The sequence below is a fragment of the Oncorhynchus keta genome, chromosome 13, assembly GCF_023373465.1.
Source record: "Oncorhynchus keta strain PuntledgeMale-10-30-2019 chromosome 13, Oket_V2, whole genome shotgun sequence".
NCBI lineage: Eukaryota > Metazoa > Chordata > Actinopteri > Salmoniformes > Salmonidae > Oncorhynchus > Oncorhynchus keta.
The window spans coordinates 24416307-24443417 of NC_068433.1; the positions used below are offsets into that span (position 1 = coordinate 24416307).

The window sequence follows — 27111 nt, forward strand, 5'->3', positions numbered from 1 at the left end:
GTTCTGTTCACATCGTTTACTGTTTTGTATTTCAGTGTTCAGTTCGTTTCTATTAAAAAAAATCATCATGAACAATTACCACTCTGCGCTTTGGACCTCCTCTCTTTCTCACGAAGACGATCGTTGCACTGTCTGAATAAATGTTTGTATAGTTATTAATCTCATAAATCGTTTATTTGAACATATTGATGTAAAACAGTATTTTAATATATATTCTTCATGTTTCAATAAACAAAGATGTATAAATAAATAGTTATACAACTAACAAAAAACATCTGAAAACAGCAACAACATGTAGATTTATTTTGCAGCAATCAATGTAAATAGTCTTATTTCGTATGCAAAAATATTAGATGAGTTGGTCGAACAGCCTAATTGTAAAACTAAACAATTTTATGGAACTTCTAGAAATTGGCCATGGACAACCTCTAACAATTGTTATAATGGCATGCCTTTTATCAACCACAAAGGTGTAGAACCATGAATAGTTCTGAAATAATTCTGAACATATTTTATCTAAATATTTTCCTCACAATTTCCCCCGATGTGGATACCTTGTGATCCATCCAAAGCGACAACATTTTATTCAATGAATTCCATGATGGTTATGGCTTTAAAAGAATGAATCGAATGTGTCACATTGGTTTGCTTTGATAAAAGATAGGTAATGCTCTAATGCATGGAATCAGTCTTTACAACGATTACAAAACGTACAAATAGGAGCGAAAAAGAACGGTGGAAGGGTCAGATTCTTTCGATTGACAATGTGTATGGGGGGGTAGGCTAATAGTGACTTTGTGACTATATTCAACTGTGCTAGCCTTTGTGTTAAATGTTACCAACTCATTAGTGACTCAGGAAAAACATCATATAACAGTTTTTAATCACTACCAGGTCAACTAAGGTCAGGCCTACACCTCACTACGCTCTCTCCACCAATTTGTTCCACCTATTTGTTTATGTGCCCAGTAGTGCTCCACAAGTCTTTCCCTGGGATAATGTCCCCTGCTAATGCCAACAGACAGCCATGATATTATGTGACAATTTCACCTTCATCACCCTTCTGTAATTGATGTAACAAAGTGTCACGTATCCACGGTGACAGACAGATCCACAAGCCTGGGGGCCACGTATCCACGGTGACAGACAGATCTACAAGCCTGGGGGCCACGTATCCACGGTGACAGACAGATCTACAAGCCTGGGGGCCACGTATCCACGGTGACAGACAGATCTACAAGCCTGGGGGCCACGTATCCACGGTGACAGACAGATCTACAAGCCTGGGGGCCACGTATCCACGGTGACAGACAGATCTACAAGCCTGGGGGCCACATATCCACGGTGACAGACAGATCTACAAGCCTATCCACGGTGACAGACAAGCCTGCAAATTGACTGGTCTGATGGGGCGCATCGTGATCAAAATCACATTTATCAAAACCATAAATGTTTGTTATTGATCTAGAAACCTATGTGTTAAAAAAAAAACATTTTGGCACATTCACAATGGTTTATAGTGTAAGAGATGAGGTAAACGCATGTTTGATAAATCAAAAGCACGAGTTGTTTCATAGATAGTTTTTTTCAACAGTAGCCTATTTGTATTGGTGTGTCCCACTCCCTCTAGTTTTGTGTTATATTTGTGCCATGGTTATTGTGGGTCTGTTTGCAAAGTAATGACGTTCACAATGACGTTTGGTTGCAATGTAGCTACGCTACCCAAGCCGCTGCAATCCGTTCTCACAAAAACCTCACAATAAAAACTCTCCCGGAGAGAACATAGGCTAAGTGCTGCAGCGTCCCACCACACCCAATCTCTCAGGATGACAAATGAGACCATCCAACCAGTTTTAAAGTAGCACCATGGGTCAGTCTATCAGTACTGGAAAATCATTCTACTGCTGAAAAGTATGACAGTCAGTAAGTACTGTTCTTTTTGGGTTGATTGTTGCTCAATTCAGTCTTTCCCTTCACAATGCTGGTATTTATTACACGTTGTTTTATTATTAATCCGAACATCAGGGCTGGAACTGAGGTCTCTGCCCTTACCAGACATAGGCCTGGTCCCTGTGAAGTTGTGTGCTGCTAAAAACAACAATATCCACTCTAGGGATTATGAATAAATAACATGGGGGAGAATAGTCTGAGCAATTGGTTGTGTGTGTGTGTGTGTGTGTGTGTGTGTGTGTGTGTGTGTGTGTGTGTGTGTGTGTGTGTGTGTGTGTGTGTGTGTGTGTGTGTGTGTGTGTGTGTGTGTGTGTGTGTGTGAATAATTGAGGGTTCTTCTTCCCAATCTATGTCATGTCATTTCCAGGATGATTTTTAAAAGTTTTTAATGGCAGATCTCTGTTAAGACTGCAAACAGAGGTCAAGGGTTGTGTCCCAAATAGCACCCTATCCCATATCTAGTGGACTACTTTTGACCTAAGCCCAATGGGTCAAGTTCAAAAGTAGTGCACTACATAGGGAATAAGGTGCCATTTGGTTCGCATACAATATGTTCCTCTACTGTAATATGAAGATACCAGGAATGGTTTCTCCTGACAGACACACTTTGATTTTACTGTAGATTTACAAAGACAGTGTCCCCATTAGAGATGTCAACTGGAGTGCACAATTTCTTACTGAGGCTGGGGATACTTCAGGTGTTTAGTGGAAGAAGGTGATCTTTTAAGGACATGCAGAGATGTCATCGATGACAATGTTAGGATGGAAGAATTCAATGTAGTGGTCCTAACCTTAAAATGTGGACCTGTGTGGCTCAGTTGGTTGTGCAACACCGAGGTTGTGGGGTTGACCCTCATGGGGACCCAGAAGAGGGGGGGAAATGGATGCACTCACCACTTTAAGTCGCTTTGGATAAAAGTGTCTGCTAAATAAGGGTCTCTTGGTCTGGTTTTTGCCCTAACACTACAAAGGTGATTCAAATAATCAAAACTTGATGATGAGTTGGTTATTTGAATCAGTTGCGTAGCGCTAGGGAAAAAAACAAAAACTTACATTCAGGAGGGGGGCCCCTGGACGGAGTTTGGGAAACCCTGTGCTAAATTACTAAAATATGCACAATTATAGTTTTTTCACTACTGGTATGAGTATGTGTGAACAACTCCCTGTCTTGTATCACTTCAAGTCAAGACTTTCGGTTCCCTTTCCTACACACTGGGTGTGTGTGTGTTTGTGGGAATGTGTGTGCTGGTCAAAGGCCTGAGTCAGAACAGAACAAGGAGACTGTTGTCAGGGAGTCAGAGAACCCGAGGCGAGAACCAGTGGCTATAGAGCCATAAGCTATAGAACCAGAGGCTATAGAACCAGAGGCTATAGAACCAGAGGCTACAGAACCAGAGGCTATAGAACCAGAGACTATAGAACCTTAGGCTAAAACCAGAGGCTATAGAGCCATATGCTATAGAACCAAAGCCTATAGAACCACAGGCAATAGAACCAGAGGCGAAAGAACCGGAGGCTAGCTGGGTAATCATGTCGTTCCAAGGGGAAAACAGCACTGCTGCAGGTGAGACTGTCAACGATTCAGGGGTATTATTAAACTGGTATATCAACTGGTCCAAATTCCATACCTTACTAACAGCGTTTGTTGTTTGAAATTAGGTATGCATTTGAGGGTAAATGAATGTGGAAGTGAGAAAGGTGTCATGGACTTATTTAGACAAATACTTAAGTGACTATCTGATATTTCATGTGAATTATGGAAATATTTCTGATATCCCTAACCTTGTGTAAAGCTTTGCTTGATGACGACAAAGCCTACCCATTATTGCAGGTACTGTATATGGCTAATGCGCATGCCAGTCCCATAAACGACTGTATAGCCTATGTTCCATTTCAATGTTAACCTTTTTGGTAGGATATGTGTTAATAATGCTTCCATTAATAATAATCCTGGGTGGTTATGGGAAAGGCATGGTTCAGATCCCTGTTCAAGTGAGACTTCCGGAATCTCTTCCTGTAATTCTCACAGAAGGTGGAGCTTCCTCTTTTAGGGCCTGTAAAGTACTGCAGAAGTAAAAAAAATCTTAATTTGATCACCCTTTGCAGGAGAACTGTCCTGCAATGCAGGAGATGTTAAACTTGTAGTGTATTTGAGGTTTAAAGAGGCTTCTGACGTTTGTAATTTCCCACTTTGAAATTTCAGACTTGATTTTCCCATATGAAAACTGCATCATGCCATACTAAAATGTCCATTCATTTTAATCCACATAATAATTCACATTTCCTGTTGCTGCAGAATTATGTTTACTGCTGTAGCAAACTGGCTCAAATTAAGATCCAACATCTGTAGTGAAAACCTGACTCATTTGGTTTCGAATGTCGTTCTTCCTCATTTATTGACCACTTATTCATGATTCAGAGCTGTAATAACTGAACATTTTGTTTCTGTTCTGGAATAACTTTTTCTCCATTTTCTCAGCTTCGAGTGGAGAAAGCAGTTGCTCCTCTGAAGATGAAGGAGATATTCAGGTATCTTCAATAGCATCTGTGATGCCCCAGTGTTCCTCTATTGAACCCCCCCCCCCCCACCCCCCAAGATCTTATACTAATAACTCCAAGCACGTTGTTTATTTACTTTCTTATGCAATAAAAAGTAAGTAAGATGTGACTGATTTCTCTGTTCATGTGTCTGTTTGTTTGATCTGTCCTGTAGTGTGAGATTCTGGAAAAGCAGAGGGATGAGGCCAGTCAGAAGCTGTCTGAGATGGAGGAAGGTGAGCTGCACCAGTCAACATCCTTGATTACATGGTGGGAGCTCAGCTTTCCAATGAAGCTTCCGTAATGAGAATAAATGCGCACCAATTGTAGGAGTCCATTCATCCAGCAGCCTAATACCAGCTTTCTCTCTCTCTCTCTCTCTCTCTCTCTCTCTCTCTCTCTCTCTCTCTCTCTCTCTCTCTCTCTCTCTCTCTCTCTCCCATTCTCTCTCTCCACACTCCCATTGTCTCTCTCCCCCTCTCTCCTCAGTATCCTCTCAGCTGTTGAAGGAGATGGATGTTCTAGAGATGCAGTTCCAGATTGAACGCTCCTGCAGGGAGAGTGCAGAGGCCCTCGCTGTCAAGGTGGGGTGTATTGTAGTTCGTCATGCGACAGCTTTGGAACTCCAAAGAATGTCTCAGTGATGTCATCCACTGAACCAATCAGTGTCCCACTTGGGTGTGCACGTTTTGTGCCAGCCCAGTACTAACACAGACAAGTCAGCTAATGATTAAGGGCTCAATGATTAGTTCATAAGTTGAATCACTACTAGGCGGGAACAAAAGCCTGCACGCCCTGTGGAATAAATAACACTGCTCTTAACAGATATCTTTCTCCTTGAACACAAAGGTGACAAAAGAGAACAAGGTTCTGAAGAGGAGGAGCCAAGCTCTGCTGCCACTCCTCCCTAAGCTTCCTGAATACATGGCCACCATGACCTTTGACCTGGAGTCTGACCAGGGGGTCGACCCCAACCCCGATGGGGACAGCGGTGAGGAGGCTGTGCTGCAAGGACAGGCACAGATCAGAGGTATAGAGACATTCTGAGATCCACCATACACAACAACTACCATCCCGAACACATACTGTATAATGTATGAACATGAGTGAGAGATACCAGTATGACAAGGCATTAGAATTGAGATTTGAGAGGATTGTTTTTTGTACTTTTACCCGACGGACCAAGAAAATGTAAAGAGATATAAGATACCTGCTTATCTTCCTCTCTCACATTTCACTTTCTCTCTCCTTCTCCTCCTCTCTCTCCCCCTTTCTCGCTCTCTCTCCCCCACCCACCCTCTCTCTCACTCCATCATGGTCAGAGCTGCAGGCCTCAGTGGAACAGCTGCTGGGGGAGAAGATGCAGTTGTGTGAGCAGGTCGATTCACTGAAGAGAGAGCAGAGCCAGCTCGAAGAACAGGTAGATAGCAGTGTGTGTGTGTGTACTAAGTAAAACTTTATAAGTATTTATTGTTTCCCACTCTTCTACATGTGCCACTCAGTTGGCCCTAGAGATTGGGGAGAAAGAGGCCATACTGAAGAAACTGTCCAAGCAGAACAAGAACATGAATAAGATGAAGAGAGGTGAGACCCCACTCAGACACATACCGGTGTTCCTCATGATATACTCTCCATTCACCTCATACCAAAGTCACATGCAATGTTTTATGTGTATGTGGGTCCATAGTATCCCAGCTAGTGACAGAGGAGTTCACAGAGATCAGTCAGAAACTGGACCTGGAACAGAGTCTCAGACAGCACGCTGAGGTCTTTGCTCACCAGGTACACAACCCTGTGTTTCGGTTTGTGTATTTAATTTCTGTGCGCTTTGTGTACATGCGTATGTGTTTCCGTTTGTGTATTTAATTTCTGTGCGTTTTGTGTACATGCGTATGTGTTTCCGTTTGTGTATTTAATTTCTGTGCGTTTTGTGTACATGCGTATGTGTTTCCGTTTGTGTATTTAATTTCTGTGCGTTTTGTGTACATGCGTATGCGTTTCTGTTTTCTCAGCGTGTGTGTGTGTGTGTGTGTGCGTGCGAGTGTGCACCCATCTCACACTCCTATAGGTGGCATGCCATAGGAAGACAAGGAGCAGCAGTGGCCTCAACCAGGGCCCCGGGGGCAGTCCTAGTGAATGGAGGATCATTGGACAGAGGGAGGGCAGGGCTACTTCCTCACTTCCTCATTCAGACACTCACTTCCTCATTCAGACAGGGGGCATATTGTGGGGCGCACGGGGAGAGGGGTGGGGTAGATACACACATTCATTCTGTATTCATTAAAGAGGACAAATTAGCCAAACAAATACAAAGAGGTGTGAGAAGGGAGGGACACAGGCAGGCTGGTCACTTTGTAAACACACACACACACACACACACACACACACACACACACACACACACACACACACACACACACACACACACACACACACACACACACACACACACACACACACACACACACACACACACACACACCTCACGTTTCCCCAGCTGGCCCTTTTGTAAACAAAGGTGGCTATCTTTTCCTTCTATTTTTTTTACGGGCGTCTAGGAGGACAACAAAAGTAGTCTCCCCTCTTAGAGCCCCCCTCGCTTTATAATGAGCATCCATCACGGCGGCAGTTTGAGAACGGGGACTATAGCTTTAAACACAACCCCGCCTTTAGCTTGACACTTTACATTGAATGCTGGCAATTGTCGCCTTTGTGCACGCTGTTCGCTATTTGCCAGACAGGCACATAATGGGACGCCTCGCAGGGATCCTTACCTGTGAAAAGGACCCCTACTGTTCTGAGACAACCACACAACTCAGCCTCCTTTACTCTTAATGCAATGCGAAGCATTATTTGTTTGATGGTGTGTGTGTGTGTGTGTGTGTGTGTGTATGAAGCCTCTATTTGTCTACTTTCACATGTTTTGAAAACACACTCCCCATTCATAGGTCTTCTCTCTCCGCATGTGTCGTGCTGCATAATAATGATGTGGGCCTCAAATAGGAAATAACTTAGCTAAGCATGTGTGTGTGTGTGTGTGTCTGTGCATGCGTGCGTGGATATTGTGTGGAAACCAGCAGCCCCTTTCCCTTGTCAAACAGCACTCCCTACTTGGTCCCTAGCTGTGTGAAAGTAGCCTTGTGCTATAGGACTTTAGAGTGCTTACACCAGGGTAATTGGGAGTAAATATGGGACTGGTTGTTTTGTTAACTGTGATGATGATGTGTAGTCAAACACACAGATGACTGCTGTCGCGACACCTTCACTGTGTTCGACCTCGTGGGAGCCAAAAGTGAAAGTGACTCACTTCAATTCCTAAACTCACTGTCTCTGACTGTAACGGTTTTGTTAAACCTAGTTTCACTATCATTTGACCATTTACAGCTTCACATTACAGCTTTATCTATGCCACTGGAAGGGAATTTGGCATCATTCTGTATGGGATTCCATATTCATTTAATTTGACTTCATTACCACCCCTTTCCACTAGTCATACCTCTGATGACTGTATGCTGGTCATAACTCTTGCACATCCAAAACAAAATATGAAAAAGCAAATGAGTGATTGACAATTGATTGATTCATGATTGATGGATTGATTGACTGACTGGCAGGCGTTGGTGAAGCAGAAGGAGACCCAGAGACAGAGCATGGTGCTGCAGCAGAGTTCAGAGACCAGTCTCCAGCTCCAACATGCTCTGGAACAGGTGGCCCACATCAGCAGTACCCTACAGGAGATAAAACGCTACTACCGAAACCAGGTAGATTGTGTGTGTGTGTGTGTGTGTGTGTGTGTGTGAGTGAGAGTGTGTGTGTGAGTGAGAGTGTATGTGTGAGTGAGTGAGTGAGTGAGTGAGTGAGTGAGAGGCAATGTTCGAGTCTCTTTGAAACTACAGTATATTAGGCCTCCTGAGTGGCACAGTGGTCTAAGGCACTGCCATGCAGTGTTGCAGTGTCACTACAGCCTAGGGTTCGATCACAACCGGGCGTGACCGTGAGTCCCATAAGGCGGCGCACAATTGGCCCAGCGTCATCTGGGTTTGGCCGGGGGGGGGGGCTTTACTTGGCTCATTGCGCTCTAGCGACTCCTTGCGCCCGCAGGCTGACTTCAGTCCGCAGGCTGGCTTCCGGGTTAAGCCATGTTTCGGGGGACGCATGACTCGACCTTTGCATCTCCCAAGCCTGTTGAGAGGTTGCAGCGATGAGACAAGATTGTAATCACAAAAAGGGGGTAAAAAAAAGAAACTACAGTGTATTTGTTGGCGTATAATACCTGAGCAATGGATCTGAATAGGTTACATTTAAATGTATAGGTCTAGGTCTCCCGAGTGGCACAGCGGTCTAAGGCACTGCATCAAAGTGCTTGAGGCGTCACTACAGACTCGGGTTCGATCCTAGCCGGCTGTGACTGGGAGACCCATGATGTGGGGCACTATTGGCCCAGCATTGTCTGGGTTAGGGGTGGGATTTCCTTGTGCCATTGCGCTCTAGCGACTCCTTATGGTGGGCCAGGCGCCTACAAGCTGACTTCAGTTGCCAGCTAAACAGTGTTTCCTCTGACAAATTGGTGCGGCTGGCTTCCAAGTTAATCGAGCAGTGCAGCTTGGCAGAGTCGTGTTTCAGAGGACGCATGACTCTTGACCTTTGTGGTGGAATTATTGTAATCAAAATAAGCAACTTTTAAGATTTCTTCAAAACAATCAAACTTCATTATTTAATTACTGCAGTAATGAAGCTGGTTGGTAATCACCCCTGGAGGTGATCAATGAGAACTCAAAGAGATGGTTTGAGCCACAGCATTTTATAGCAAAGTCCATCCTCCTTCAGTCTATATGACACGCAACAGATGTATGGAATGGGTCACAAGGTTTAGATTTGTATGAAAGATAATTATAATTCACAGCAGACAGTCTATGCTGTAAAAACACAAGAACTCATTGTGTAGAGACCAGTGTTTGGTCCCCCAACTCCATACTGGAGCCATCTGTTACTTCCGGCGCCGACAGAGATGGCTGCCTCGCTTCGCGTTCCTAGGAAACTATGCAGTTTTTTGTTTTTTTTACGTGTTATTTCTTACATTAGTACCCCAGGTCATCTTAGGTTTCATTACATACAGTCGAGAAGAACTACTGAATATAAGATCAGCGTCAACTCACCATCAGTATGACCGAGAATATGTTTTTCGCGATGCGGATCCTGTGTTCTGCCTTACAAACAGGACAACAGAATGGATCGCATGCAGCGACCCAAAAAAACGACTCCGAAAAAGAGGGAAACGCGGCGGTCTTCTGGTCAGACTCCGGAGACGGGCACACCGTGCACCACTCCCTAGCATTCTTCTTGCCAATGTCCAGTCTCTAGACAACAAGGTTGATGAAATCCGAGCAAGGGTAGCATTCCGGAGGGACATCAGAGACTGTAACGTTCTGTGCTTCACGGAAACATGGCTCACTGGAGAGACGCTATCCGAAGCGGTGCAGCCAACGGGTTTCTCCACGCATCGCGCCGACAGAAACAAACACCTTTCTGGTAAGAAGAGGGGCGGGGGCGTATGCCTTATGGCTGACGAGACATGGTGTGATGAAAGAAACATACAGGAACTCAAATCCTTCTGTTCACCTGATTTAGAATTCCTCACAATCAAATGTAGACCGTATTATCTACCAAGAGAATTATCTTCGATTATAATCACAGCCGTATATATCCCCCCCCCCAAGCAGACACATCGATGGCTCTGAACGAACTTTATTTAACTCTTTGCAAACTGGAAACAATTTATCCGGAGGCTGCATTCATTGTAGCTGGGGATTTTAACAAGGCTAATCTGAAAACAAGACTCCCTAAATTTTATCAGCATATCGATTGCGCAACCAGGGGTGGAAAAACCTTGGATCATTGTTACTCTAACTTCCGCGACGCATATAAGGCCCTGCCCCGCCCCCCTTTTGGAAAAGCTGATCACGACTCCATTTTGCTGATCCCTGCCTACAGACAGAAACTAAAACTAGAGGCTCCCACGCTGAGGTCTGTCCAACGCTGGTCCGACCAAGCTGACTCCACACTCCAAGACTGCTTCCATCACGTGGACTGGGATATGTTTCGTATTGCGTCAGATAACAACATTGACGAATACGCTGATTCGGTGTGCGAGTTCATTAGAACGTGCGTTGAAGATGTCGTTCCCATAGCAACGATTAAAACATTCCCTAACCAGAAACCGTGGATTGATGACAGCATTCGCGTGAAACTGAAAGCGCGAACCACTGCTTTTAATCAGGGCAAGGTGTCTGGTAACATGACCGAATACAAACAGTGCAGCTATTCCCTCCGCAAGGCTATCAAACAAGCTAAGCGTCAGTACAGAGACAAAGTAGAATCTCAATTCAACGGCTCAGACACAAGAGGTATGTGGCAGGGTCTACAGTCAATCACGGACTACAGGAAGAAATCCAGCCCAGTCACGGACCAGGATGTCTTGCTCCCAGGCAGACTAAATAACTTTTTTGCCCACTTTGAGGACAATACAGTGCCACTGACACGGCCTGCAACGAAAACATGCTGTCTCTCCTTCACTGCAGCCGAGGTGAGTAAGACATTTAAACGTGTAAACCCTCGCAAGGCTGCAGGCCCAGACGGCATCCCCAGCCGCACCCTCAGAGCATGCACAGACCAGCTGGCCGGTGTGTTTACGGACATATTCAATCAATCCCTATACCAGTCTGCTGTTCCCACATGCTTCAAGAGGGCCACCATTGTTCCTGTTCCCAAGAAAGCTAAGGTAACTGAGCTAAACGACTACCGCCCCGTAGCACTCACTTCCGTCATCATGAAGTGCTTTGAGAGACTAGTCAAGGACCATATCACCTCCACCCTACCTGACACCCTAGACCCACTCCAATTTGCTTACCGCCCAAATAGGTCCACAGACGATGCAATCTCAACCACACTGCACACTGCCCTAACACATCTGGACAAGAGGAATACCTATGTGAGAATGCCGTTCATCGACTACAGCTCGGCATTCAACACCATAGTACCCTCCAAGCTCGTCATCAAGCTCGAGACCCTGGGTCTCGACCCTGCCCTGTGCAACTGGGTACTGGACTTCCTGACGGGCCGCCCCCAGGTGGTGAGGGTACGTAACAACATCTCCTCCCCTCTGATCCTCAACACTGGGGCCCCACAAGGGTGCGTTCTGAGCCCTCTCCTGTACTCCCTGTTCACCCACGACTGCGTGGCCACGCACGCCTCCAACTCAATCATCAAGTTTGCGGACGACACAACAGGCTTGATTACCAACAACGACGAGACGGCCTACAGGGAGGAGGTGAGGGCCCTCGGAGTGTGGTGTCAGGAAAATAACCTCACACTCAACGTCAACAAAACTAAGGAGGTGATTGTGGACTTCAGGAAACAGCAGAGGGAACACCCCCCTATCCACATCGATGGAACAGTAGTGGAAAGGGTAGCAAGTTTTAAGTTCCTCGGCATACACATCACAGACAAACTGAATTGGTCCACTCACACAGACAGCATCGTGAAGAAGGCGCAGCAGCACCTCTTCAACCTCAGGAGGCTGAAGAAATTCGGCTTGTCACCAAAAGCACTCACAAACTTCTACAGATGCACAATCGAGAGCATCCTGGCGGGCTGTATCACCACCTGGTACGGCAACTGCTCCGCCCTCAACCGTAAGGCTCTCCAGAGGGTAGTGAGGTCTGCACAACGCATCACCGGGGGCAAACTACCTGCCCTCCAGGACACCTACACCACCCGATGTTACAGGAAGGCCATAAAGATCATCAAGGACATCAACCACCCGAGCCACTGCCTGTTCACCCCTCTCTATCATCCAGAAGGCGAGGTCAGTACAGGTGCATCAAAGCTGGGACCGAGAGACTGAAAAACAGCTTCTATCTCAAGGCCATCAGACTGTTAAACAGCCACCACTAACATTGAGTGGCCTCTGCCAACACACTGACACTGACTCAACTCCAGCCACTTTAATAATGGGAATTGATGGGAATGATGTAAATATATCACTAGCCACTTTAAACAATGCTACCTTATATAATGTTACATACCCTACATTATTCATCTCATATGCATACGTATATACTGTACTCGATACCATCTACTGTATCTTGCCTATGCTGCTCTGTACCATCACTCATTCATATATCCTTATGTAAATATTCTTTATCCCCTTACACTGTGTATAAGACAGTAGTTTAGGAATTGTTAGTTAGATTACTTGTTGGTTATTACTGCATTGTCGGAACTAGAAGCACAAGCATTTCGCTACACTCGCATTAACATCTGCTAACCATGTGTATGTGACAAATAAAATGTGATTTGATTTGATTTGATTCTCTCCCTGGTACCGTATTGAACAGAAACATTAACTCATGCTCTGGAATGCGGTATCCCCAAAGACATTGTAAATCTTCCAGAGGCCCATCCTCAGTAGAACACGCATAGATGAGCGTTCTAACAACCGCTTATTCTGTTGCATAAAACAACCATAATAACATAATCTTGTCATTTCCACCATACTTTCACCTCTCCCGAGTCCGTAGGGGAGTTGCAGCGATGGGACAAAACTGTAACTACCAATTGCGGAGAAAAAGGGGTAAAAGTACAACAAAACCTAAAAAATAGTCAGTAAGTCTAATACATGTTGCTGTACATGACTATCAAAGGTGGAACCGACCGAGTGTGCTCTGGAAGAGAGCAGTGTTATGTCTGAGCTGCAATGTGTCAGAGGCCAACTGGAGAGCAGTGAGGAGGAGAGGAGGACCATGGACACCCAGCTCAGGGAGGCTCAGAACACTGTCACCCAGCTTCAGGGGGAAGGTACATTTACAGATGAAGTTTGGTCACAGTGAGCATAGGACACTGATGCACAATTCAAATATTTAATTACAAAAAAACAACACTATAACCATCTGAAGTTGCCCCATTTTCAATATTCAAACAAATGCTATTTTACGGTATTCAAATATGACACACTTGTGGTTGGTGGTACTTTCTCTTCGTTTTAGTGAAACAGCTTGAGGATAGGCTGACAGACGCAGAGAAAGACCTGGTTTCAGAGAAGGACAACTCAACCCCTGCACTTCCTCCTCCACTACCTCCTCCTCCTCCTCCACCACCCCTGCCCCCACCGTCCTCCAGTACTGCTGTTGAGTAGGTATTCTATATACTATAAATACATAACCACGATATTAGCTGGTAGAGGTATCCTATTTCAAACAACTGGAACTTACATTGAAAATGAAAACTTGTTGACCTTTGTTACAAAGCAAGGTGATGGTAATACCCATAGGTACGTTTGATTAAATAATTTAGTTAATTTGATTAAATAAACAACTTCTGCAACACTTTCTCTTCTTCCCCTCTTCAGTCCCTTAGTCGTCCTTCGCAACAAGAGGAAGGAGTCAGCCAACAACATTGATAAGAATAGTGAGTGTTCTTACCAAGTTATTATTACGCATTTCCACCCTCTTCGGAGGACAAAAATAAACTTAGTTAATATAGCTTTTTCTTTTGTTGTTACATGTACATTCTACACACATTTTACATACATGGCACTTGTTTTTTGTAGTTGCAGTAGTTACTGTCGTGACTTTACATTCATTAATCTGATGACTGTTATTTAATCCACTAACTATGTTTAATTGTTACCCCATTAAATGAACCATGTAACAATTAAGTAAGGAAGATTTGGGGCACCATAGAATAAGTTGTTTAGAGAGTTACCATCTTCCAAATTAAACTCTATAAGGTCTTTACCTATAATGTTAATAAACAGCCATCTTATTAATCATTACCTCTTATCAAATACTCATTCTGAACGATCGTCACCTTCTTGGATCTGCAAAAACCCCAGACTTGCGCATTATTCAGTACTACACAAATTGGTTTAATCATTTATTTACTAGCTAACTAAATAATAACACAGAATACACACACACACTTACATGAGACAAAGGTCCCTAGTGGACTGACAAGATATGACAGCTTGTTACAACATAGATGGAGAGGGGGAGAGAGAGAAAAAGGACACTTATTGTACAGTCAAGTACATTAATCATATATCTTACACACGAACCACCGCCCGTTTGGAATAAGAAATCATTAATGTATTTACGTGTGAAATGCCTTTGTTTGTCGTTTATCTCGATCGGAACCAAACCTTCTCTGAAAGTTGTTCCAGCTATATGGCTCTGATTGTCCAATAGGGATCTCCCCTCCCCTTTCCCGTTTTCTACTGTTGTTCACTCTGGACGATAACCAGCCATGTCGACGGTTCCCATTGGTGATGAACGTAGTAGGATAGTCTCACTTAGATGAGCTTTTCTCAATATTTGCCTTAAGACAGCTAATCAGCTGTACCAGTGATTGTCTGAGGTGAGCTTCTCGACTCTTCCTCCTCGTGTTGGTATTCAGGATTCGGACCACGATGGACATGAGCTGCAACTCTTTGTCTCTCTGGTCCAAAGGAAGGTGAGTTCATTTCTTCACCTCGTGTTGAGGTTCAAAGAGTCAACCATTCCAAACGTGTAGCTCTCCACCTCAAGTTTCCTGGTCTAAAGGTTGATTCTCTTTCAAGCCTTTATGCACTCTTAGTAAAAAGGGGCGTTCCGTCATTCTGACAAGCTCTCTGACCGCACTCGGGGCGTGGCTACTTAATGTGCAAAGAATATCAAAAACTATTATCTCATTAGAAAACTAAAATCACATTCCTATCTTATTAACACAAATACCTTCATCACTTTCATATGTGTTCACAACATATTGGATGAAAATGTAATAACATTACAAAATGTAAAACAATATGACATCTGTTTTCCATAGTTCCCCACTGACCATTTCCCACATTGTTATGTTAGCAATATTGTTCCATTATCACTTTTTGGATGTTAGAGTTTTGGGCGGGCAAAACTGTCTGTGAACAAAGACATTCCTTTGGTTAATACTAAAGAACAAGCGAGAGTCTCCCTCTCTTGTAATTTACGACCGAGTGTGAACGGTTGACGATCCAGCAGCTCCCCATTTCCCCTCTGTGGGAGAGAGAGAGGCCTGGTTACTGTCACAATCTCGTCAGTCTGACCTGACCCATTCTGATCCTCACAGGACAGTCATGACATTACATAGCAAGGATAAAGTAATTTGATATTTCTATATACTGTACATTGCATCTAGATAGATAGTACTTATTCATTTTTTCAGTCCTAACTATTATAGAACATGAGCTTTTAAAACGCACCACTCAGCTACTCACAGTCCATCCCACCTATCTCTGTAAACCGGCCTCTTTAGATTTCCATATTTTTCTGTTTCACATCAATTTCAAACCCGTGTAAACACATAGTATCGACAGATTGTAAGTTAAAGATACATGTTTTTACTAAAAATATGATTATATTGTCGAGTGCTTTTTGTTGGGTGATTTTAGGTAAATGATTCGATTTTTCAGCCATTCCTGAAACTGTGACCAGATATCTACTGATTCTGTCTCTTCATAGCAACATTTGCAGAGCTAAGTTGGTTGTATGCCCCATAACATTCTGTTTGTGGCAAGAATTTTGTATAATCATTTAAAATAAAAAACTACATTTTCAATCAAGCGTTGTTTTGCGTATTAGTTCATAAACCATGTGCATGGTTGAAAATCTTTTCCCAACTATTTTTCAACCTGTATGGCACCGCCGTCAACATTTTGGTCTGCAAGTAAAACTGGCATATGTTTTTAGATACATAAAAAAATTGAGGCAAATTTGGGTCTTTAATAAAGGGTAGACAAACAAGTTCCCTACCTTCTCCCCCGTCCACTTGCCTCCTAATTTTTGCGGTAATGCTGCAATCAGTTGGTTGTAATTTTGGATAAAGCAACATTTTCATATATGTTTGTTAACTGCACATGTGACATAACTCTACCTTTCCTATTCATAATATCATTACAAAGATATTTTCTGGATGAATGTAAAGTAGGACATTTTTTAACAAGGGGTGAGCAATGCTTACTCTACTGGAGAACCAGTTCAGGTTTAAGTATAATATAGTAATTTTTGTATTTTTTTGTATAGTAATTTTTGTATTTTTAATTATTTATTTATTTTTAACATTTATTTAACTTGGCAAGTCAGTTAAGAACAAATTCTTATTTACAATGACGGCCAACACCGGCCGAACCAGGACAACGCTGGGCCAATTGTGCGCCGCCCTATGGGACTCCCAATTACAGCCAGTTGTGATACAGCTTGGATATGTATGACTGGTGTATTTCGTGAGAGGTTTCGTGCTTTCATAATTAATAAATGTAGCTCCCCCCAAACTCATATTCACTATATAAATAACTATTGTCTGTTCCAAATAAAGTGAAATACGTTTTGCTTAAATGGCAGGGCCATAAGTAAATAGGTAAACTGGGATATGCCTAAAGAATTAATCAGGGTAATTTCCCCACAAATAGACAGGTATTTACCTTTCCATGGTTGCAAGATCTTATCTATTTTTTGCCAACTTTCTGTTAAAATTGGTTGTAGTAAGTTCCTTTATTTTTTTAGGGATCAGAATACCGAGTCTGTCCACTTCACCGTCAGACCATTTTACTGGTAAAAAACGACACAATAATGTAAAAGTTGTATTTTTATGCGATCCAATACGTAATATGGTACACTGATCATTGTTTGGTTGTAATCCAGAGAGGTTAGAAACATTATCTAGAACCTCTATGCGGCTGTGCAGGGATCACATTCACAAGGTCGCAGGGCCAGATATATAACCAAGACCCATACACAGAGAATGTGCTGACCAGCTAGTGTCTTCACTGATATTTTCAACCTCTCTCTGATCCAGTCTGTAATAACTACATGTTTCAAGCAAACCACCATTGTTCCTGTGCCTAAGACCACCAAGATAAACTGTCTAAATAACTACTGCCCCATAGCACTCACATCTGTAGCCACGAAATGCTTTGAAAGGCTGGACATGACTCACATCAACACCATCATCCCAGAAACTCTGGACCCACTCCAATTTGCATAATGTCCCAACAGATCCACAGATGACGCAATCTCTATTGTACTCCACACTGCCTTTTCCCACCTGAACAAAAGGAACACCTACGTGAGAATGCTGTTAATTGACTACAGTGCAGCATTCAACACCATAGTACACACCAAGCTCATCACTAAGCTAAGAACCCTGGCACTGAACACCTCCCTTTGCAACTGGATCCTTCCTGACAGGCCGACCCCAGGTGGTGAAGGTAGGCAACAACACATTCGCCATGCTGACCCTCAACACGGGGACCCCACAGGGGTGCGTGCTCAGTCCCCTCCTGTACTCTTTGTTCACCCACGTCTGCGTGGCCGTGCACGACTCCAACACCATCATTACGTTTGCCGACAACACAGCAGTGGTAGGCCTGATCACTGACGACAATAAGACAGCCTATAAGGAGGAGGTCAGAGACCTGGCAGTGTGGTGCCAGGGCAACAACCTCTCTATCAATGTGGGCAAGACAAAGGAGCTTATCGTGGACTGCAGGAAACGGAGGGCCGAACACGCCCCATTCACATCGATGGGGCTGTAGAGTGGGTCGAGAGCTTCAAGTTCCTCGGTGTCCACATCACTAAGGAGCTATCATGGACCAAACACACCAACACATTTGTGATGAGGGCACAATAACGCCTCTTCTTCCTCAGGAGGCTGAAAATATGTGTCATGGGCCCTCAGATCCTCAAAAAGTTATTCTGCTGCACCATTGAGAGCATCTTGACTGGTTGCATCACTGCTTGGTATGGCAACTGCTCGGCACCCGACTGCAAGGCGCTACAGAGGGTAGTGCGTCGGCCCAGTACATTACTGGGGCCAAACTCTCTGCCTTCCAGGACCTCTATACCAAAGGATGGTAAAACAAATGGTCAAGGACTCCAGCTATCAATGTCATAGAGAGTTCTTTCTGCTACCACACAGCAAGCGGTACCGGAGTGCCAAGTCTGTGACCAAAAGGCACCAGAACAGATTCTACACCCAAGCCATAAGAATGCTGAACAGTTAATCAAATTGCTACCCGCACAATTTACATTGATTGACCCCCTCTGTAATGTTTTCATTTTTACCCCCTTTTTTTCTCCCCAATTTCGTGATTACAGTCTTGTCTCATCGCTCCAACTCCAAAAACAGGCTTGGGAGAGGCGAAGCTCGAGTCATGCGTCCTCCGAAACATGACCTGCAAAGCCGCGCTTCTTAACACCCGCTCACTTAACCCGGAAGCCAGCTGCACCAATGTGTCAGAGGATACACCGTTCATCTGACGACCGCAGTCAGCCTGCAGGCACCCGGCCCGCCACAAGGAGTTGCTAGAGCTCGACGAGTTAAGTGAAGTAAAGTCCCCCCCGGCTAAACCCTCCTCTAACTCGGACTACGGTGGGCCAATTGTGCCCCACCCTATGGGACTCCCGGTCACGGCCAGTTGTGACACAGCCTGGGATCGAACCCAAGGCTGTTGGGACACCACAACACTGCGCCACAGATATTTCTTTATCTTAATTGTTTTGCACTGACTCTTGCGCTGACTCTACGCACCCACTCACACATACTACACTGACACTCCAACACACACTACATATGCTCAAACACACAGAACACCCACATGCATATTGACGCCACACACACACACACACACACACACACTCACATATAGACAAACTTTCACACTTCACATACTTGGCTGCTACTCTGTTTATAATATATCCTGATTGCCAAGTCACTTTTACCTCTCCCCACATGTACATACTGTATTACCTCAACTACCTCGTACCCCTGCATATTCACTCAGTGCTGGTACTACTTGCATACAGCCTCCTTATTGTTTTTATTGTGTTACCATTTCCTTTTTTATTTAGCAAATATTTGTCTTACTTTTTAACTCTGCATTGCTGTGTAAGCAATTCACTGTAAAGTCTACACCTGTTGTATTCGGCACATGTGACCAATAACATTTGATTTGATTTTGATTTGATACTCAAGGCAGGTTTAGGAGGGAAATTAAGACCCTGGTTCTATTGTTCAACACAGCACAGCTCAAGTAGCCTATTCATTGTGTTGTGTCCCTTTCTCCAACAGAGCCAGATCCTACTTTGGACATGAAGACCCGAGCGGTGGATGCGATGATGGAGAGGATAAAGAAAGGCATTGTCCTGAGACCCACTCAGAGACCACAGGTAGGGCTAGATAGTGCATGTATAAATCAATCAATCAATCATCAATCAACCAATCAGTCAATCAATCATGCTATCTACAATTGCAGTGGTGAGACATATGACATTTTGTCTCCTATTTCAGGTCGGATCAGAAGATGACTGTGCCTGGAGGGTGAGCACTTTTGATACCTTTCTCATTATAATAATTGTTATAAAAGACTATTGATTTATTTAATATTAAAATGCTTTTAATAAATGAATCTTTCAATCACAGGACCAGAGGATTGAGAAGAGAAAGTCAGCCGCGCTGGAGCTGAAAGGAATGCTGGTAAGATGGGATCAGTTAAGAATTGGGAGTCCCATAGGGCAGCGCACAATTGGCCCAGTGTCTTCCAGGCTTGGCCGGTGTAGGCCGTCATTGTAAATAAGAATTTGTTCTTAACTGACTTGCCTAGTTAAATAAAGGTTTAATAAGAATGTCAACAACAACAAGAAAAAAAGAAAAAAATTAAGGATTTTCAATTCTACAAGAGAAGTGAGTCTAATAGGTTGACGGGATTAATAATGTACCCTAATTGGTTTACTGTACTTTTGAATTCTTATTTTCTTTGACCTGATTGGTTTAACCTCCTCTTCACCTATCCTGATTGTCTACTGTACTACCTCTACTAGGATACCATAAAGCACCAAGGCCACAGGAGGACATGGTCACGGAATAGGTTAAGCCGAAACGTGGGGGAGGCAGAGCTACAGATGGTGCTACAGAGAAGGAGACGGGCCATGGCGGATGGACAGGACACCCTCAGCTCCACCCCCTCCACTGCCATAACCCCTACCAAAATACAAGGTGCAGTAGCATCTCCATCCTTTGTTTTAGGAATTGGGGGACAGTCAGTCAGTTTGGGTTTTTAAGGGTTGCAGTGTCCTTTCTGGTTATTGTTTTGTCCACGGGCATTAAATTGATGGTACAACATTTTATTTATTTATTTTATTTTATTTCACCTTTATTTAACCAGGTAGGCTAGTTGAGAACAAGTTCTCATTTGCAACTGCGACCTGGCCAAGATAAAGCATAGCAGTGTGAACAGACAACACAGAGTTACACATGTAGTAAACAATTAACAAGTCAATAACACAGTAGAAAAAAAGAGAGTCTATATACATTGTGTGCAAAAGGCATGAGGTAGGCAAATAATTACAATTTTGCAGATTAACACTGGAGTGATAAATGATCAGATGGTCATGTACAGGTAGAGATATTGGTGTGCAAAAGAGCAGAATAATAAATAAATAAAAACAGTATGGGGATGAGGTAGGTAAAATTGGGTGGGCTATTTACCGATAGACTATGTACAGCTGCAGCGATCGGTTAGCTGCTCAGATAACAGATGTTTGATGTTGGTGAGGGAGATAAAAGTCTCCAACTTCAGCGATTTTTGCAATTCGTTCCAGTCACAGGCAGCAGAGAACTGGAACGAAAGGTGGCCAAATGAGGTGTTGGCTTTAGGGATGATCAGTGAGATACACCTGCTGGAGCGCGTGCTACGGGTGGGTGTTGCCATCGTGACCAGTGAACTGAGATAAGGCGGAGCTTTACCTAGCATGGACTTGTAGATGACCTGGAGCCGACTAGAGCATACAGGTCGCAGTGGTGGGTGGTATAAGGTGCTTTAGTGACAAAACGGATGGCACTGTGATAAACTGCATCCAGTTTGCTGAGTAGAGTGTTGGAAGCTATTTTGTAGATGACGTCGCCGAAGTCGAGGATCGGTAGGATAGTCAGTTTTACTAGGGTAAGTTTGGCGGCGTGAGTGAAGGAGGCTTTGTTGCGGAATAGAAAGCCGACTCTAGATTTAATTTTCGATTGGAGATGTTTGATATGAGTCTGGAAGGAGAGTTTACAGTCTAGCCAGACACCAAGGTACTTATAGATGTCCACATATTCAAGGTTGGAACCATCCATGGTGGTGATACTAGTCAGGCGTGCGGGTGCAGGCAGCGAACGGTTGAAAAGCATGCATTTGGTTTTCCTAGCGTTTAAGAGCAGTTGGAGGCCACGGAAGGAGTGTTGTATGGCATTGAAGCTCGTTTGGAGGTTAGATAGCACAGTGTCCAAGGACGGGCCGGAAGTATATAGAATGGTGTCGTCTGCATAGAGGTGGATCAGGGAATCGCCCGCAGCAAGAGCAACATCATTGATATATACAGAGAAAATAGTCGGCCCGAGAATTGAACCCAGTGGCACCCCCATAGAGACTGCCAGAGGACCGGACAGCATGCCCTCCGATTTGACACACTGAAATCTGTCTGCAAAGTAGTTGGTGAACCAGGCAAGGCAGTCATCAGAAAAACCGAGGCTACTGAGTCTGCCGATAAGAATATGGTGATTGACAGAGTCGAAAGCCTTGGCAAGGTCGATGAAGACGGCTGCACAGTACTGTCTTTTATCGATGGCCGTTATGATATCGTTTAGTACCTTGAGCGTGGCTGAGGTGCATCCGTGACCGGCTCGGAAACCAGATTGCACAGCGGAGAAGGTACGGTGTGATTCGAGATGGTCAGTGACCTGTTTGTTGACTTGGCTTTCGAAGACCTTAGATAGGCAGGGCAGGATGGATATAGGTCTGTAATAGTTTGGGTCCAGGGTGTCTCCCCCTTTGAAGAGGGGGATGACTGCGGCAGCTTTCCAATACTTGGGGATCTCAGACGATATGAAAGGGAGGTTGAACAGGCTGGTAATAGGGGTTGCGACAATGGCGGCGGATAGTTTCAGAAATAGAGGGTCCAGATTGTCAAGCCCAGCTGATTTGTACGGGTCCAGGTTTTGCAGCTCTTTCAGAACATCTGCTATCTGGATTTGGGTAAAGGAGAACCTGAGAGGCTTGGGCGAGTAGCTACGGGGGGGGTGGAGCTGTTGGCCGAGGTTGGAGTAGCCAGGCGGAGGCATGGCCAGCCGTTGAGAAATGCTTGTTGAAGTTTTCGATAATCATGGATTTATCGGTGGTGACCGTGTTACCTAGCCTCAGTGCAGTGGGCAGCTGGGAGGAGGTGCTCTTGTTCTCCATGGACTTCACAGTGTCCCAGAACTTTTTGGAGTTGGAGCTACAGGATGCAAATTTCTGCCTGAAGAAGCTGGCCTTGGCTTTCCTGACTGACTGCGTGTATTGGTTCCTGACTTCCCTGAACAGTTGCATATCGCGGGGACTATTCGATGCTATTGCAGTCCGCCACATAATGTTTTTGTGCTGGTCGAGGGCAGTCAGGTCTGGAGTGAACCAAGGGCTATATCTGTTCTTAGTTCTGCATTTTTGAACGGAGCATGCTTATCTAAAATGGCGAGGAAGTTACTTTTAAAGAATTACCAGGCATCCTCAACTGACGGGATGAGGTCAATGTCCTTCCAGGATACCCGGGCCAGGTCGATTAGAAAGGCCTGCTCACAGAAGTGTTTTAGGGGTGGTCGTTTGACTGCGGCTCCGTGGCGGATACAGGCAATGAGGCAGTGATCGCTGAGATCCTGGTTGAAGACGGCTGGAGGGAGGTGTATTTGTTTACAGATTTAGGGTTGTACCTGGTGGGTTCCTTGATGATTTGTGTGAGATTGAGGGCATCTAACTTAAGATTGTAGACTGCCGGGGTGTTAAGCATATCCCAGTTTAGGTCACCTAACAGAACAAACTCTGAAGCTAGATGGGGGGCGATCAATTCACAAATGGTGTCCAGGGCACAGCTGGGAGCTGAGGGGGGTCGGTAAGCAGGCGGCAACAGTGAGAGACTTATTTCTGGAGAGAGTAATTTTTAAGATTAGTAGTTCGAACTGTTTGGGTATGGACCTGGAAAGTATAACATTACTTTGCAGGCTATCTCTGCAGTAGACTGCAACTCCTCCCCCTTTGGCAGTTCTATCTTGACGGAAAATGTTATAGTTGGGTATGGAAATCTCAGAATTTTTGGTGGCTTTCCTGAGCCAGGATTCAGACACGGCAAGGACATCAGGATTAGCAGAGTGTGCTAAAGCAGTGAGTAAAACAAACTTAGGGAGGAGGCTTCTGATGTTGACATGCATGAAACCAAGGCTTTTTCGATCACAGAAGTCAACAAATGAGGGTGCCTGGGGACATGCAGGGCCTGGGTTTACCTCCACATCACCCGCGGAACAGAGGAGGAGTAGTATGAGGGTGCGGCTAAAGGCTATCAAAACTGGTCGCCTAGAGCGTTGGGGACAAAGAACAAAAGGAGCAGATTTCTGGGCATGGTAGAATATATTCAGGGCATAATGCGCAGACGGGTATGGTGGGGTCCGGGTACAGCGGAGGTAAGCCCAGGCACTGGGTGATGATGAGACATGCTGGTTGTAATGGGTGAGGTCACCGCATGTGTGGGAGGTGGGACAAAGGGGGTATGAAGAGTGGAACTAGGGGCTCCATTGTAAACTAAAAGAATGATAACTAACCTGAACAACAGTATACAAGGCATATTGACATTTGAGAGAGACATACAGCGAGGCATACAGTTATCACAGGTGTTGAATTGGGAGAGCTAGCTAAAACAGTAGGTGAGACAACAACAGCTAATCAGCTAGCACAACAACAGCAGGTAAAATGGCGTTGACTAGGCAGGGAGGGTCGGATTAACTACACACAGAGCCTGAGTGCGGCTGGGGCTGACAGATAAAACATAAACAAGCAGAATGGAGTACCGTGATTAATGGACAGTCCAGCATGCATCAGCTATGTAGCCGAGTGATCAGTGTCCAGGGGGCAGCGGTGGATGTGGCAGGGAAGCTGGACTGGCGAGTATTATCCAGGTAAAAAAAAACTGGCTGGCTGTGCAGAAGGTAAAAGCCGCTAGCAGTGACTAAATAGCTTGTAGCTAGTTAGCTGGTTAGCTTCTGGAGGTTCTTGAATGTGTTCTAAAAATTAAAAATAATAGCGATTCCGTATCACATTGGGTGAGGCAGGTTACCGGGAGGTATAATCGAATTAAAAATCGAAAAGAGATTGAAAGTAAATATGGGTCCAGTGAGTGGTTGGGCTGGCTGGGGACGCGGCGATTCAGACAGTTAGCAGGCCTGTGCTAACAAGCTAACAGTTAGTAGGCCGGGGCTAAACAAGCTAGCAGTTAGCAGACCAGGGCTAAACAAGCTAGCAGTTAGCAGGCCGAATTAGCAAGCAAGCAGATAGCAAGGGCTAGAAAGGCTTTGGGGGACGTCGCGATGGGGTTAAGTCTGTTTATGCCTCTTCATGTGGTGACATCGATAGACCGGTCGTGGGTCCGGATATTGTAGCCCAGGAGTATGCTTCGGTGGTAGCACAGGAGCTCTGGCCGGGCTAGCTTCAAGCTAAGTGGATGGAAACGCTAGCCAGGAGTAATCATCCGGGGTTGCGGTTAGCTAGTTAGCTAGTTGTGAAGATCCAGATGAGAATGTTCCGTTTGCGGTGGGAATCCGGGGATAAAAAAATAAAAATAATAGGTCCGTTATGCTCTGGTTAGAGTCACGTTGTTCGAACTGGCGAGAGCTTTCCGAGCTAAAGGTTAGCTGATGACCGGTTAGCTGATGACCGCCAGCAATGGTTTGCTGACTGATAGCTGGTAGTTAGCTGGCTAGCTTCAGTTGAGGGGTTCCGGATCCGAAGTAAATATAAATACTTTAGGAAAAAAAGCAGATCCACGCTACATTGGGTGAGGCTGGTTGCAGGAGAGTATTTAGATGTTGAGGTTTAGCAAAATGTTTTAAAAGATATGCGAAGGAAAATATGTTTAAAAAAACAACAATATATATATATATATATATATATATATATATATAAAACGATATATACAAGGGACACGACACGACAAGACGTCTGACTGCTACGCCATCTTGCTACATTATAAGATGGACTTGCCTGGTCGTGGATGGCTTGAAATGGTTTTAGGTCAAAGTTCGTTAAAGAGAAAGATTGATGTAGATGATAACAAACAAGGGACCAGGAGGACACATCATTAGCCTACCCAGGCTACGTTTAGACAAGCAGTCCAATTCAGATTTTTATTTTCACTACTTGGTCATTTGACCAATCGGATCAAATCTGAAAAAGATCTGATGTTAAAAAAGATGTGATCGATCAAAAGAAAAAATAAATAAATTGGGCTGCCTTTCTAAACGCAGCCTTAGTGATGTTTTTCACTTACCTACAATATTTTAGATTTTACTTTATTTTTTAGATAAAAAAATTGCTGATATACCATGTCTTTCCCCCAGACCCCCAGCCGGGCAGTCCAGCAGCAGGAGCACTTCCCTGGGCAGGAGAGAGTGGCAGCACCCCTGTACTCCGGAGGCTCCAGCAAAACAGAGAGAAGAGGAACTCCCATATCAGAGAATCAAAACTGATCATCTGCCAGGAGAACATCTGAAAGTTGGGAAAACGGATGACTAGTTTTGGGATACTGTACCACAGTGTTTCCCAAACCTCTCCTTGTGTACCCCCAGCTAGTCCACATATTTGATGTATATGTGGAACCTTTGCCTTTAATAATAATAGTAACTAAAATGTGAGTGGCTTGGGTTAAGGCTTGACCTTAATCGTTGGGTTTTGGAGACCCAAAGGGGTGTGCATTTCTGTTTTTGCCATAGCAGCACACTCCTGATTGAAATAATCCAAGCTTGGTGATGAGTTTATGACTTGAAACTGCTGTGCAGTGCTAGGGAAAACAATTACATTTGGATCACCAAGGCCAGGATCAAGAAACACTAGGTTAAGGGTAGTAAAGCCAATGGCAAAGACCTTTCTGTGGCAGTAAGAATGTACACGGATATTCTACTTGTGCTGGATGTGAGAAAAAACCCATCCATGAATTTCTCTCAATTCACATTCAATGTTGCAACAAGAAAAGCAAAGAGTGAGAAGAATGTGGTTCTGCATTGATGCTCTTATCGTGGAATTCTTGGTGCATTATTGTCCCGATGCTCTGAATACTTGTCTCTTTTTGTGTGGGGGTCACTTCACTCTAATACCTGCTATGCTTCAGCTGTGTAAAAAAAATACTTCAAAGTAGAAATAATACAATATTTTATTCACATCATGCCTCAGTTGCCATTTGTAAATGGAAAGCACACATGCAGTACCAATGAATGAAAAATACACATACCACCAGCAAATCATTTCTACTGTTTCTTTTGAAGAGTGGACAGCTACCTTTCCTCTCATTCTGCACTCTGGACCTCCTTGTAGCTAGAGACCTAGCGCCTTAATTAGCTCACACAACAGAGGAATTGTGTCGGCTGCCATTTAGGCACTTCATATACTTGGGTTGCCAAGGTGTTGTCGAGCTAAGAGCACTCAGGTGATCTTAAAGGTCCTCCAGCTTCTGAAAGTGTCTAAAATGAAGGCTGGATGGATGGCAGCTTTTTGAGTTCACACTTCCA

The 27111-nt window shown here is 44.3% G+C and overlaps 1 protein-coding gene across 2 annotated transcripts; it reads left to right on the top strand.

Annotated features, from left to right (window-relative positions):
• LOC118392114 (shootin-1) lies at nucleotides 1-26765 on the top strand. Of its 2 annotated transcripts, XM_052459811.1 has the most exons (18): nucleotides 1-142; nucleotides 1106-1344; nucleotides 4430-4479; nucleotides 4664-4724; nucleotides 4978-5072; nucleotides 5338-5518; nucleotides 5811-5908; nucleotides 5991-6072; nucleotides 6176-6270; nucleotides 8103-8249; nucleotides 13191-13344; nucleotides 13533-13677; nucleotides 13895-13953; nucleotides 19627-19724; nucleotides 19846-19875; nucleotides 19978-20031; nucleotides 20376-20550; nucleotides 25948-26765. In XM_052459811.1, the coding sequence occupies exons 4-18, from the start codon at nucleotides 4715-4717 to the stop codon at nucleotides 26097-26099; spliced, it is 1575 nt and encodes a 524-aa protein (XP_052315771.1). In that variant the 5' UTR covers nucleotides 1-142; nucleotides 1106-1344; nucleotides 4430-4479; nucleotides 4664-4714; the 3' UTR covers nucleotides 26100-26765. The 2 variants fall into 2 exon arrangements, with proteins under 2 accessions (XP_052315771.1, XP_035639650.1); XM_035783757.2 differs by lacking the exons at nucleotides 1-142; nucleotides 1106-1344 and adding an exon at nucleotides 3190-3514.
• The last annotated feature ends 346 nt before the right edge of the window (nucleotides 26766-27111 follow it).

What these genes read in the sequence shown, in the direction of transcription:
- LOC118392114 (XM_035783757.2), top strand. Translation starts at nt 3,481, where the DNA reads ATGTCGTTCCAAGGGGAAAACAGCACTGCTGCAG. An exon ending in GGAAAACAGCACTGCTGCAG is followed by an intron (nt 3,515 to 4,429) that starts GTGAGACTGTCA and finishes CCATTTTCTCAG; the next exon opens with CTTCGAGTGGAGAAAGCAGT. An exon ending in CAGAGGCCCTCGCTGTCAAG is followed by an intron (nt 5,073 to 5,337) that starts GTGGGGTGTATT and finishes TTGAACACAAAG; the next exon opens with GTGACAAAAGAGAACAAGGT.